The sequence below is a fragment of the Carassius gibelio genome, chromosome B13, assembly GCF_023724105.1.
Source record: "Carassius gibelio isolate Cgi1373 ecotype wild population from Czech Republic chromosome B13, carGib1.2-hapl.c, whole genome shotgun sequence".
NCBI lineage: Eukaryota > Metazoa > Chordata > Actinopteri > Cypriniformes > Cyprinidae > Carassius > Carassius gibelio.
In genome coordinates, this window is record NC_068408.1 from 14,108,004 (window position 1) to 14,121,617 (window position 13,614).

Sequence of the window (13,614 nt, forward strand, 5' to 3'; positions counted from 1 at the left end):
AAAGTTAAAAACGTAAAAACATCTTAGTGATGTATTTGTTTATTACAAACAGGCAGTTTGTGGCTTACATAAATTACTTGTGAATTATTAAGCCGTTTTTATCAATTGTTTGAACTCATTTCTGATGGCTTCCATTCATTGCAATGTATCTCCAAATCTGTTCTCATCTATTTCTTGGATGGTCTGATGGGGAAAGTTTTCAGAATTTTCTTTTCAAGCGTCAAAGAAAATGCTTTTGAATCCTGTACAGAAAAACTAACAAAAACAGGAACAATCATAGGCCTTTAAGCCAAGAGTGTGAGTCATTCATTTTTTAGGTAAACATTTATAGTAAAGACGTCAGTGCATGGACTTTTTTAACAATCTTTTTATATATTCTGATAAAGCTCACAAGATTTCTTGAAATTGTGTGGTTTATAGCCAGTTTTAGCTAGAGCTGCTTTCCCCAAAGAGCTGCTTTCCTCAGAGACGTCAATACCTGTGAATACAGGACACACTTGAAGACAGAATCTTCGTATGGTCTTATCTGGAAAACATGCCGTTTAAAATCTTGGCTTCCTGTCTGTCTGTCTGTAGCAAACCACAGTGCAGTTCCTAAACAGAAACAACAGTTCATACACAGGGACATTTGTCAGTTATGCATGATAATGAGGGCAAAGGTAACAGGTTAATGACTCTATAGAGTTCTTTTGATCATGTCAGATCCTAAGTCCTGATTTTGTCATAACTACCATCATGAGGTAATAATCGTACAGATCTTAGTGGAAAATACTTGAGCAGATGTCAGTGTATAAAAGACGTGACATTTGTTTCATTTACCTTCTTGGAATTAATGAAGAAGATTAAAATAAAAACATCTCACAGTTTAACAACAATTAATATTTGCACATCATACTGATAAAAAAAATTAGCAGCGATTCTGCATAATACAATGTGTTGGGATAAAACAAACAAAAATTGTGACCACAGTGATGCAGTTGCTGCTTAATCCTAATATACTCCTACTTATTTTCCAGTATATGCATTGTCATATCTATAAGTGCTTCTGTGTTTAACATGAGTTAGCATATAAGCCTTTATCACAATAACATTATCTTGTTACCAGTATTCAACACTATGTTGAAAAGTCTTTTGTCATTTTTGTGTCTACATTAGTATGATACATGTTCGGTCAGAGCATTTCTGCCCTGGAACAAAGCCAGGGCAAAACACAACAGAGCCAAACTTCTCAGTTCCAGTCAAGCTCCTCCCCCTGTCCTCCGTCACGCGTACACACACACACACACACACACACACACACACACACACACACGCACATCATTGTGTGATGGGAAATGGATGACACGCCTCACAAAACTGCCTTTTCTTGTGCACTGCTCTCACCAGGAGAATGAGGAAGCTAACAAGGAAAGATCACATTACAGTCTAACGATGTACTGTGTTTATGAATGGTGATTGCATGAAAGCTGCAATGCCAAGCTTTGCTATTGGGCACCGGTGAGAGACAGTGATTTCTTTGTCACTGTTAAAGACTGATAACCCCCCCCCCCCACCCTCCAAAAAAAAAAAAAAAAAAAAAAAAATAGACTCCTATATACTAAAATTTGAAAATAAAGTTGTAAATAAAAATTATTTATTGCGGTGTATTTACTGAAAATATACCAGGCCTACTTCAAAACTGCATGATCGGCCAGTCTGGATTTTTTATAACCATTCATTTTTTTTTATTTTTATGATACCAGTACAGCATGTGTATGTGCCAGTTTATAATAGATAATAAACAATTAATTTCCACAGAGCTTTAATTACTTAGATGATTGTTCATGTGGTTCCATAGCGCAAAGCTTAAACTGCAAATCAAGAATTTATGTAATGCATCTCATTTGTGCATTAATAGGTCTTAAGTTGATTCCTCTCCTTTCAGACAAAGTGATATCGGTAAAACCGATTATCCGTCAATCTCTAGTTTAATTCAATGTATTACTTGCATTTCTTTGTTGTTATTTGTCATATTGACTAGCAATTTCTTAGTGAGAATTGCATTTTCGCTCATTTCTTTCAGTGTAAAAACATTAATGTTTGAATCTGAAAATCCTGCTTAACAAGTTTTATACAAGCTACACAAAATGATTTGAGTAGAAAATGAAACACGCCACTTTCAAACTATTCTGATCTAAAGGTCTAAAGCAAAGGTCACAAAGCCCATTCAGAAACGCTTCAGCAAGCAAATCTACCTTATACAACTGTGAATTCAAGGGTACTCATTAAACAGCTTTGCTTGGGGAAAGAGAGCCATGTATAAGTGTCCTGAAGGTCTGTCTAATTACATATTGCCTGTGTGTTTGCCTGAAATGCTTACCTCATGTGCAATGAATCTCAGATTTCAGTACAGAGGGAAAATCCTTATAACCAGAGAGACCTGCATTAGAGCAGTCTGTGCTTGCAAATTATTTGACTCTGATCTGAGCTAAAATTGATACATACTGAAGCTATCACTATTCCATTATTAAATTCCAGTCATACTTAATGTTTTGTTTTTTTTCATTCAGTGCCACACCTCCAAACACTTTCACTCTCATACACAATCTTATACTCACTTTGAAAACAGTATATACACAAGCTAAAACACATGTAGAGAGACTTACAGAACATACTAGGTTACATACACCAGACAAAACCAGAAAATTTTGTGCTGTGTGCTTTTGAGAGTGAAATAGTTTGACACTTTTGCAAAAAGCAACACAATGCATTTAAAGTTTAACTTATATCGCAAAAGTTACATTTGAAACTTTAACACCTTTTACAACTTAACTGATGTAAATTAATTAGATTAATACGATAAACAAATGATTTATTAAAATATATTTTGTGTAAAATACATCCAGTGCTACAAAATAATCAACAAAACAAAAGACATTAAAACTTTTACACATTAATTAATATAATTTATGTTGCTGGTTAATTAAAATATTTATTTATTTTCCATAACTATTTAGCTCTTTGTATTATTTTGTACAAACGATATGTTCTGCCCCCAAATTTAACTAGAGTCTAGCTGTATCTGACCACTAAGCACTTTCTCGTACTGTTGGTCAAACCCAACTGCGTCAGTCTGTGGGTTGGGGAGTGGGTTGAAGAGGGAGAAGGTGTTAACAGCTCAAAATGTCACCACCGGCCCCATACTCAACAAAACGACGGCCCCACTCCCACATTCTGTGACGTCTTCTGACGACACACTCCTGAGCTCCTTCTATCAATATTGAACTGAGTCCCACACAATGACATCACAAGACACTTTTCTAGCTCCGCTAATGACACATTTGAGGGGTACCAGGGGCAGAGGGGCCTCAGAACTAACCACAAGATTGAAACACAATTTAAAGTCGATACTTTCACCAACTTGTGCTGATAGTTTCAGGTCACATGCTTTACTTCTGCTTTTCAACAGAGCTCACTGTCAAAGAGGAACAACATTAATACCGTGTCTTTAAAAAGAACAGCATAGGGAACTTAGAATTTCTCTATCTTTATATTGTTATCTCACTCAAACACCGCATGTTTAGGTTTTATAAGAGGTGCTAAACACTGCGTTTCAGTTTGGTGTAATGTATGTACACTTTCTAAAAAAAAACTAAAACAACCTTCATGAACTCCAGTGATGTTTTGATCTCGCGCTCAAACGCTTTAATTATTAAGATGAAAGCAAGCATCTCATTTGAGAACGAGCATTGTGTTTGTGGTTCTGTCGTTCACAGTGCTGTCATCACGGAAAAAATAAGTGGAAACGAAAACAACACAGACATTTCAAAACTGCTCGTATGTTTGAGTGCAAAGGGTTGAGGATGACCTCTGTTGGTCATGGGTTTACAGCACATCTGATTTACGCACTTTAACTCCGAGCTCGTACGCACGCGCCGGTGGTGCCGCCAACAGGCTCGTTCAGAGGTAATAGGCTGTAAGAAATGTAGCCTCCAACTTTTGAATGGAAAGAGAAATGTAAAACAAATTCTGTTAAGGGATTAAGGAAAATATTTAACCTGGTTCTCTGTTATTTATACAAAAAGGCCAAATTTTAACTTTAAGTGATTATTTTTGTTTTAAGAAGATATGCAAAGTTTTATGCGTATTAGTGTAAAGTGTTCCTTTACTTTAATTTTATAGTTTTTAATAAAGGAAAAAATGATCAGATTCTCTGATATTTATATATAGAAGACACATTTCTACTTGTAGACTTTAATCTTACATCCCACCCTCTACATTGTGAGTAAATCACTCGCAAATGCGACTAAATCTTCCTTCTGGCGGCTGAATGATGTTTAGTATTAGCCAATGGCTAATAAATTAGCTGATTTGACTCACCAGTGTGTTGTTGGATGCTAAGTATAAGTTTAGCACATATATATTTTCCCTCGCGAACACTCTCCGTCAGGATATCTGTGCTTTTATTCAGTTCATCTCTGTGCTTTCATTCAGTTCTTTCTCTTACACTCACGTAGAGAGAGTGAGATGTACGTTCAAACGTTATTTTAATTGCTATATTGTTCCAAATTACACTGTTGTATATAGGCTATTCTCTTTTCATATGTATGCTTTGGCAATGCAAAATGTACTACTGTCATGCCAATAAAGCTAACTGAATTGAATTGAGAGAGAGAGAAAGAGAGAGATAGAGAGAATTGACATGCTACAATATTTTTTGTTGTATTTTCCTGTCAAAATAACAGAGTTCCTATGGAAGACTTCAGCTTTTAAGAACATCCTGGTTTTCCGGTAATGGGTGGAGTTAATGCGCAAACGGCAATCTCATTGGCTGACGCTTACCTATTATCGTCCCTGTTTTGATTTCAGCAAATCAGTTCGAGGGAATGCACAAAACATGTTTAATATTTATGAATCCAGCAGCTCATTAATCCTTAGTAATTCTAGTGTGTTTTATAGATCTTATTCGTAGGAATCGTATAATTATTATCTTATAAGTATTTTTGTAGGTTTTTTTCCCAATTGTTTTTTTTTGTACAGAAACAATGAATGACCAAAAAAAGCACCACCACCAGACCAGTTAAAATGTTCAGTTAAAACGACTAATAAGCATTCAAACATGGTTATAGAGTTTACTTCTAATTAATAAAGTTTTATTCTTAAATAATACTTGATTATTATAAAACTTGACTGAATGATGTTGTACTTTCAGGTATTTAAAAAACTGCGCCATTGTGCCATTTTACCAAAAACACACACACACACACACACACACACACACACACACACACACACACACACACACACACACACACACATATATATATATATAATCTATCCAGTGTAATTCAATTTCTATTTATGGTGTCAGGAGACAGACATGCTATTTTCTTTACTATGTGGCTACTTTATTTTGTACAGCTATTTCATTTAATTTTTTCATTTCTTATTTATTTTACATTATTTAACATTTTACAATTTCTTACTATACACTAGTAAAGTGGTAGAGTTAGTAAAATATATGGGTTTGTGTGTGTGTGTGTGTGTGTGTGTGTGTACCCTGGACCACAAAAAGATCATGTTCCATGAAGATATTTTGTAAATTTCATACTGTAAATATATAAAAACTTTATTTTTTTACTAGTAATATACATTGCAGAGAACTTAATTTGGAAAACCTTAAAGGTGATTTTCTCAATATTTAGATTTTTTTTTTTTTTTTTTTTTTGCACCCTCAGATTCAGATATTTAAATAGTTGTATCTCAGCCAAATTTTGTCCTATCCTAACAAACTATGTATCAATGGAAAGCCATAATGGTTTTGTGGTCCAGGGTCTCTCTCTCTCACACAAAAACACACACACACGTATATATATATATATATATACTTTATTTCAAATGGGTTTATTAAGTAGTTTTTATCATAGACTGTGATAATGTATTTCTTAGCTTCATCTGTATGTTATGCTAGCACTAAATTACAAAAGAAGGTCAACGCTGCTGTCATGAAGTCTAATATAGGCTATTTTCTGAGAGTGTAACTGTTTATTTGACATATTTCTCTCCTCCCTGCCATAGTTTTCTCTATCATTCTCTCTTGAAAAGTCATGGGAATGCAAATGCTGAGCCCATGTAATTCCGAAAATTATATAAGCTATGCAATGGTCTACTGTTTACATCTATAAAAATGTACCCTGTGACGAACCCAAAAATGAGAAAAAGGTCCATAAACTATTTTGGAGATCTTACATTCATCAAAGTTTTGTTAAGCATATACCTGAAACTGTTACTGGCAGACTTTGGACACCAACTTTACAGGAAAGGTGTGACAGTGTAAGAAGTAGGCTATGTTCAAAAGTTAAGATTGTTCAGTTCAATATCCCCAATGACATTCTAACTGCATCCGGCAGGGTTACTAGCCAACACAGATAAGCCCCTGGCTCTATATATAACATGTTTACTCAGAATCATTATCTAACCATTATCATTTTGCTTGGGAAACAGACAATTTTTAATTTGAAAGAAATTAGGCTAGGAGGAAGTTGTTTGTAATACAGCCCCTGGAAAAGGCAGTTTATCTAAAAAAGTAAAAAAAAAACTATGGAAACCGGCATAACAAGCATAGCAACATGTTAAAAACTGAGTCGAGGAGCACATTAAATGCCCATCTCATTATTTAAAATACTCATAAATCATATAGCAGCCTATCTTTACTTGTACTGTAAGCCATTCTGCGAAGGTGCTACTGTTCTTTATTAACAACTCTAGCTTTTAATGTAAAGCCAATATTGACAATGTGCTTCCACGTTGCTCGTTTTGTCCGCACTTGTTCCAAGTTTTGGGAATGCTGAGAATGTGATTCGTACTCCTGGAAAGCATAGCATGCGCGATCCCCCCTTGTCAGGAATCTGGATTTGGGAGTGGCACAGACCAAATTTTAGGATTTGGCTCTTCCATACATGGTAAACTTCAATCGGCCATAAGATGACGTAACGGTCCACCCCTAAACAAACAAAGGAAATAAGCTCTTATCAGCCCACAGACCTGACATTATTCGCTCTCTCCTGAGGAAGCTCCGCCCAGGTATGGTCTCTTCAACGTGAACGCCTTGTCCTGCTACAGTTACTCCAAACTGCAGACTTCATAAAGCAGTAAAGCAGTTTACGCTGCACTGGTTCAGTAGCGTTATATCCATCCATTTAGTAAGCTTGTTGGAAGTATGCCTTTACGAGTTGTTTTACAAGGTCCCGGACCGTGGGGCTTCCGTCTGGTCGGGGGAAAAGATTTCGAACAACCTCTGACTATTTCGAGGGTAAGGAATTAACTTTGGCGTTGTTAATCATTTAGCACAGAGGTAAAATGGCTTTTATGGATATTACTGGGCCAACACATTTTACTCCACAGACTGGTTACAGCGTGAATACAGCAGCAGCAGCATCCAACAGAAACGCACGTGAACACGACCATATCGATCTGAACTTCAGTGTCGCAATGTATCGAGCTCTTGGATTAAAATGCTCAGGCGTCAGTCTCGAAGAACAATTAGCGAATAAATAGTTCATTTTGACGCAAAATCAGGTTCTTTCGCAAACTAGTTCTGTAGGTGATTCCATATGGTATCGCAGATAAGTGTTCAGACACCTAAGCTTATGCATTTCGATAAATTCCTTGTAACGTTAGACTATCCGTGGCATGAATGCATGTTATGTGGTACTTTTGGTAATGTGACACTCAAGCGTGCGATTAAAACTTTCAAACTACTTTCAACCGCAGCAAGATGCCTGTCATCTCTTAAAGGGGCACTCAGTATTTTTAACAACGTTGTAATTGCTACTTTTTAAAAATATTGAAATATTATTATTATTATTAAAATGTTGTTCACTTGTATTAGAATAACACTCACGTCATCATATTTGTAGAATAAGCTATTTTATTTTACATCTAGTGGGTCTCCCATGGGTGCCAACATGTTGAGATCACATGACCAATGGTAGTTTTTCTCATATAGCACATCCTGCCAACACTCAATGTAAAAAATTAAGGCCTGATCACACCAAGAACGATAACTATAACAAATATATTAGTGTCCACAACTATGCACAAAAATGTTCTGTTTATTGTAACTTGTGTATTGCAGTTATGTCATCTGTGATTCTACTGATATCGTTGCTCTGTGTCTCTGTTTCCTATTCTTATAGATTTAGAACAACTAATTAAACTTTATAGCTACAGTTATAATGTTACCAGTATAGTAAACATCCTTGATGTGACCGGCCCTGTAGTTAGGGTCGGACCCAGGAGTGTCCAGAGAATAAATAAACAGTTGTGTGAAGTGGACGCAGTTCATAAACAAACATTGTGCGTTCTAGTTGATATAAACCAATTGTGCCATTGGGATGAATAAGATCCAGCTAAAAGTTAATAAAAACTTGCTGAGTTTACATTTAACCATAACGTTTTTCTCACAAACAAGCTACACACCCTGACACTTTATAGAGGAAGTCATCATGTAACATGTAAAAGCTACACCAAAGAGAAGTTTTTGTCAAAATTCTGCCATATTCTTTTAAGTTTATATTTGGGCATGAAAAACGACACAATTTTATTCTAAAACCCTTTTGGTTTTGATGATAATTATGATGACCAGTTTTGATTTTTTCAGGTAACCCCAGGAAGTAAAGCAGCTCAAGCCGACCTATGTATGGGGGACATGATCCTGGCCATAGATGGAGAGTCAACAGATGGCATGACTCACCTGGAAGCACAGAATAAAATCAAAGCTTGCATAGAGGAAATGGTGCTTTCCATTGACAGGTGACATGTTACTTTGCAAAGAGGAACATGCAGTGGTTTGTCTGAATGTATTGTTAGCTGAGAGTATGTAGAGCACCCAGATATATGTGATCTAATGAAACCTCTTCCAAAAACAAACAGAAATGTTGGCTTTTATTAAATTCTTCCAGACATTGTAGACTTAATTTTATGAACCATTATGATGCCATTACTCAGAGGTCCTGTTTTACGTTTAGTGCATATTTTAAAACAACAACAAAAAAAAACCCTGAATCCTGAATTGGAGGTTGGCAATTCAATTTTATTATTAATTTTAAAGTGACAAACAAACATTTAAAAACAAGTTTTTAGTTATAAGCTATGACTCTGATGCTGTGGAAGATAATTGCATACAATGTAAATTGTTGCTGGGTCTAACTTTCAGCTCTTTTTTTGCTCAAGTCTGTCACAAGTCGTTCTCACAATTTCAACATATCCTCATATGTGTCAGTCGGCTTGATAAAGTCATGTTGGAGACAAGTCTAAATCTGCAGATTTGCCACAACAGTGTTCAGCAGATGACAGGCAACCCAATGTGTTTTTATGCCATGCAAACTTGTGAAATACGATCAGTAGAATTGCATCAACTTGCCTGAATCTTTCACACTGGGCCCAGGCTTAATTATTATTATTGTTGCTGAGCCATGGTGATTTTATATTTTTACTTTAATCATTTGCTGATTCACTGTATGAAAGTTTTTTGCTTTTTGTAGATCAGAGTCGAAAATGTGGTCCCCACTGGTCACTGAAGAAGGAAAGACCAATCCATACAAGATGAATCTGGCCAATAAAGAAACACAGGTGCGTTTTAGCTCTGATTATCTGGGAGCTTAGGGGTTTTTAAATGAATCCTTGATCATTTTCAGTGAGCTTTAAAGACCTTAATAGTGCATGAGACTGTCATACATAACAGAACCATAGCGGCTAAACAAATAAAGGCACGGCACCATAGGCTGCCAAAGTGAAGTCATTGTTTATGTCCTAACAAGCCTTATCCATGGAGACCAGTAGGTTTATCAGCCAAAACCATGACGCAAGACCCACATCCTGCAGGCTATGTTGGAAATTTAGGGTCAGAATGTGGATGATCATAGGAAGTGTGTGGAGCTTGACTACATAGTTTGGGTGTTATAAATGTTTCCCAAATTAAGCAGAGAGAGAAACTTAATAAGAAACAACTGTTAAATATGTTGTAAACGGAGCAAAGTTTCACAATGTCATAAAAACCTTAGTCATTAGTGTTGAAAAACTCTTCCGTGTCTGTTTTTTCCTGTTGTAACTTGGTTATGATAATTACCGTTATAAACCTAAAGTAATGATTTATTCTCAAACCATTTTTCTGGTCTGAATAGTTAGGTATTACTGCAATTCTTAGGAAATGATCTTATGTCTTTGGCTTTGCTTTTGTGTCATTCCAAGTCTTTATGACTGTATTTCTTTTGTGGAAAACAAAAGCAGATATTTTGATGAATGATTTTCTTTATACACTGAAAGTCAGTAGAGTCCAAAACAATACTGATTTTTTTCATTATATAGAAAAAAAGGAGAAGAAAGTAAGTACACAAGTTTGGAATGACATAAAGGAGAGTAAATAGAGTTTTTAAGAATCTTTGAGTGAAATAACCTTTTCAAGTTACAGTTCTCCCTTCTGTTTTATGAGATTAGTAATCTTATAGTTCCTGCTCTTTTTTTACTTTTCTGCAGGATGTGAAACATATAGGCTCTGCTCATAACAGGAGCGCCATGCCTTTCAATTCTAGCAGTCCAAAAGTGGTTACCAACATGTACAATAACCCCTCTGGCCTGTATTCCTCTGAGAACATTAAGAGTTTTAACAGTGCAGTGGGTGATGTCCAGACTTCTGCTGCCTCCAATGAAGCCAGTAAGATGTAAGCATGATACACACCTCACTAACATACTTGACCCAAAAATATGTGGTACAACTATCTTACAAAAAATGATATTACAGAGTCCTCTCAGTAACCTGTAGACCTTGATGACTGATAATGATGATGTGACACAACAAGGCAAGGCTAGTTCACATCTTAACTCCCCAAAAAAGTATTAATTAATAATAATTATATATATTGTTATTTAAAAAATGCTTTTTGCCATTCAAAAACCTGAAGTTGAGAAAACATTTTTTGAAAGAAGTTTCTTATGTTTACCAAAGCTGCAAAAATACAATAGATGTAAAGATTATTAAAATTTTAATAAAAAGTGTTTTCTGTTTTGTTTTGCTTTTTAATGCAATTTACTTCTGGGAAGATAAAGCCGGGTTTTCAGCAGCTATAACTCCAGCTTTCGTTGTCACATCATCCTTTGGAAATCATTTTCAATTGCTCAAGAAACATTTCTTAAAAAAAGAAAAAAAGTTGTTCTGATTTTATTTTCAATATTCTTTGAGAAGTTCAAAACGACAGCATTTTTTATACAAGTACCTGCATTGTAAAAATCTTGGTTACACCACATGACCTTTAGACTTTTCTTGAAAATGTATAGTTTTTCAAACATTTTCTAAAAGATGTTTTGTTTTTCTACTTATTATGCATCATTATGTGCTACACTTATTCCAGTTCTGTGTTGTATTCGTATAGCTATTTGAGTTTGTCCCTCAGGGATTGAACTAGGAAGTAGGCATTGAGTTTAATATAATGATTTTGAGATAACACTGCTTGTCTTGTGGCTGTCATCAGTGTGACTTTTTGCATGTTTTATAGCCCAGATCCCTGTAGACCTGGCCAGCCAAAGCCTGCGTTAGCCACAGACTCTGAGGTGTACAAAATGCTGCAGGAGAATCAAGAATTCGACGAGCCTCCTCGCCAGTCTGCCTCCTTTAAAGTTCTGCAGGAGATCCTGGAAACCGGTATAATTTCATACACACCTGTACTGTACTACATTGTGTCTGAATTACCCATAGGTCACCAGGCCTCAGCTTCTGTTGACAAAATGGGTGTCTGTATTTCTGGTCAATCATAATCATCAGCTTTTAAAGCCATGCCTGTGGCTACAGCAGTAAAACACATTTTGCGTCAGGTTTTTGGGCCTATAAAAGAAACCCTTAGCATTAAATGGATTTCTTTGCCTTTGTGTCAGGTGATGCAGATAAACCATCAGGCTTCAGAAGTGTCAAGGCTCCAAACACCAAAACTGGAGCCTCGGTTGGGAATCCTGAAAAGCTCTCTCTTTGTGACAAATGTGGTTCAGGGATTGTGTAAGTTTCACTTTTTTGGTTTATCTTTCTTGAAAAGTTTTTAAAGAAATGCATCTTGGAACAGTTGCATATACTGTAAAGTGCAATTGTGATGTTATGCCATCTAGTGGAACATTTTGGAACTCAATCTTGTTATAATACCTGTGGATTTTGCTCTCTGTTAATAATTTCACTGTAATTGTAGGATTTTTTTTTTTTTTTTGCAAACGTGTTCCTAAATAACTTTTTTTCTCTTTATTTGGTTATAAAGAGGAATGATGGTCAAACTTCGAGATAAGTTTCGCCACCCAGAATGCTACGTCTGCACCGACTGCGGGATCAATCTTAAGCAGAAAGGACACTTTTTTGTTGAGGACAAGATTTACTGCGAGAAACACGCACGTGAGCGCGTCACTCCTCCAGAGGGTTATGATGTCGTCACCGTTTTTCCAAAGTAGAATGTTTCCCACGTTCTACTATAAAAGCTGCACATTCCCTTATGTGGGAAAATTCCTTTGGAAATCTGTAACATTTTATTTGCATAGACTTCCAGTGGGGCTGCTTTGTTGCCAATATGAATGTTTGTGGAAACTCTTAAATACTCAGAAGTGCATAGATATAAATGGGCTTTGGCAACAGTAATCAGGAAATCGTGATTAGACATCACCTAAATATGTGAATATAGAGTCTACCCCAATTAAGTGCTATTGTTATCATACATACCTATGTCGTCTTCATTCCATGCATTTATCTCAAGGTTCGTTTTATTGGTGCTAGGGTAGCTCAAGACCACTTATTGCATATTCAGATTTTCATATGTTTTATACTGATAATTGAAATGTATATCATCATGGCTGTATTCCCCATGCACACCAGTATGTAAAAACTATTCCATGTTTGTATATTGTCTTTTGAATTCTCCATATTTTTGTATGAAATAACATGTTCAGCCTTGCTAGAAAAATAAAATGTTGCATATCCATTATTAAACGTCTGTATGGTTTATTTCTTTGCAAATTCTTGTAATTTTTTTTTTTTAGGAATGTTTATTCATTTGAATCCTGTCGGCCTTTCTGCAAAAGCATTACATCATAATTAGAACAGAATAAATTACAAAATGCTATAGTGTTGTATTGTAAATCTCAACCCGCTCCTACTTCAGTCAGAGTACAATATAGTTGTTTTGCAGTGTATGTATATGCATTATATATGACGAGTTCAGATGCAAAAGCCTCTAAGTGCCATCAAAAGTTATCTTCCAAAATAAAAATTCCAACTCAAATTGTGAAACTCCCGTATACACACAGACTGAATTAGTTTGAGCCTTTGGTTCTTTTAATTGTGATGATTTTGGCTCACATTCACTATCTCAACAAATTGGAATACTTCATAAGACCAATAAATAAATAAAAAATAGTGAATTGTTGGTCTTCTGGAAAGTATGTTAAATTACTGTACAGGTACTCAATACTTGGTATGGGCTCTTTTTGCTTTAATTAGTGGCTCAATTCGGCGTGGCATGGAGGTGATCAGTTTGTGGCACTGGCTGAGGTGGTATGGAAGCCCAGGTTTCTTTGACAGTGGCCTTTTGTTCATCTGCATTTTGGTCT

The 13,614-nt window shown here is 35.8% G+C and overlaps 1 protein-coding gene across 1 annotated transcript; it reads left to right on the plus strand.

Moving 5' to 3' along the window:
• Window positions 1-7,031: 7,031 nt before the first annotated feature.
• Window positions 7,032-12,994, plus strand: LOC127970676 (PDZ and LIM domain protein 1). Its single transcript, XM_052573347.1, has 7 exons — window positions 7,032-7,291; window positions 8,642-8,793; window positions 9,525-9,612; window positions 10,516-10,700; window positions 11,532-11,677; window positions 11,908-12,025; window positions 12,276-12,994. Exons 1-7 carry the CDS (start codon window positions 7,199-7,201, stop codon window positions 12,460-12,462), a joined length of 969 nt encoding a protein of 322 aa, XP_052429307.1. The 5' UTR covers window positions 7,032-7,198; the 3' UTR covers window positions 12,463-12,994.
• Window positions 12,995-13,614: the final 620 nt, after the last annotated feature.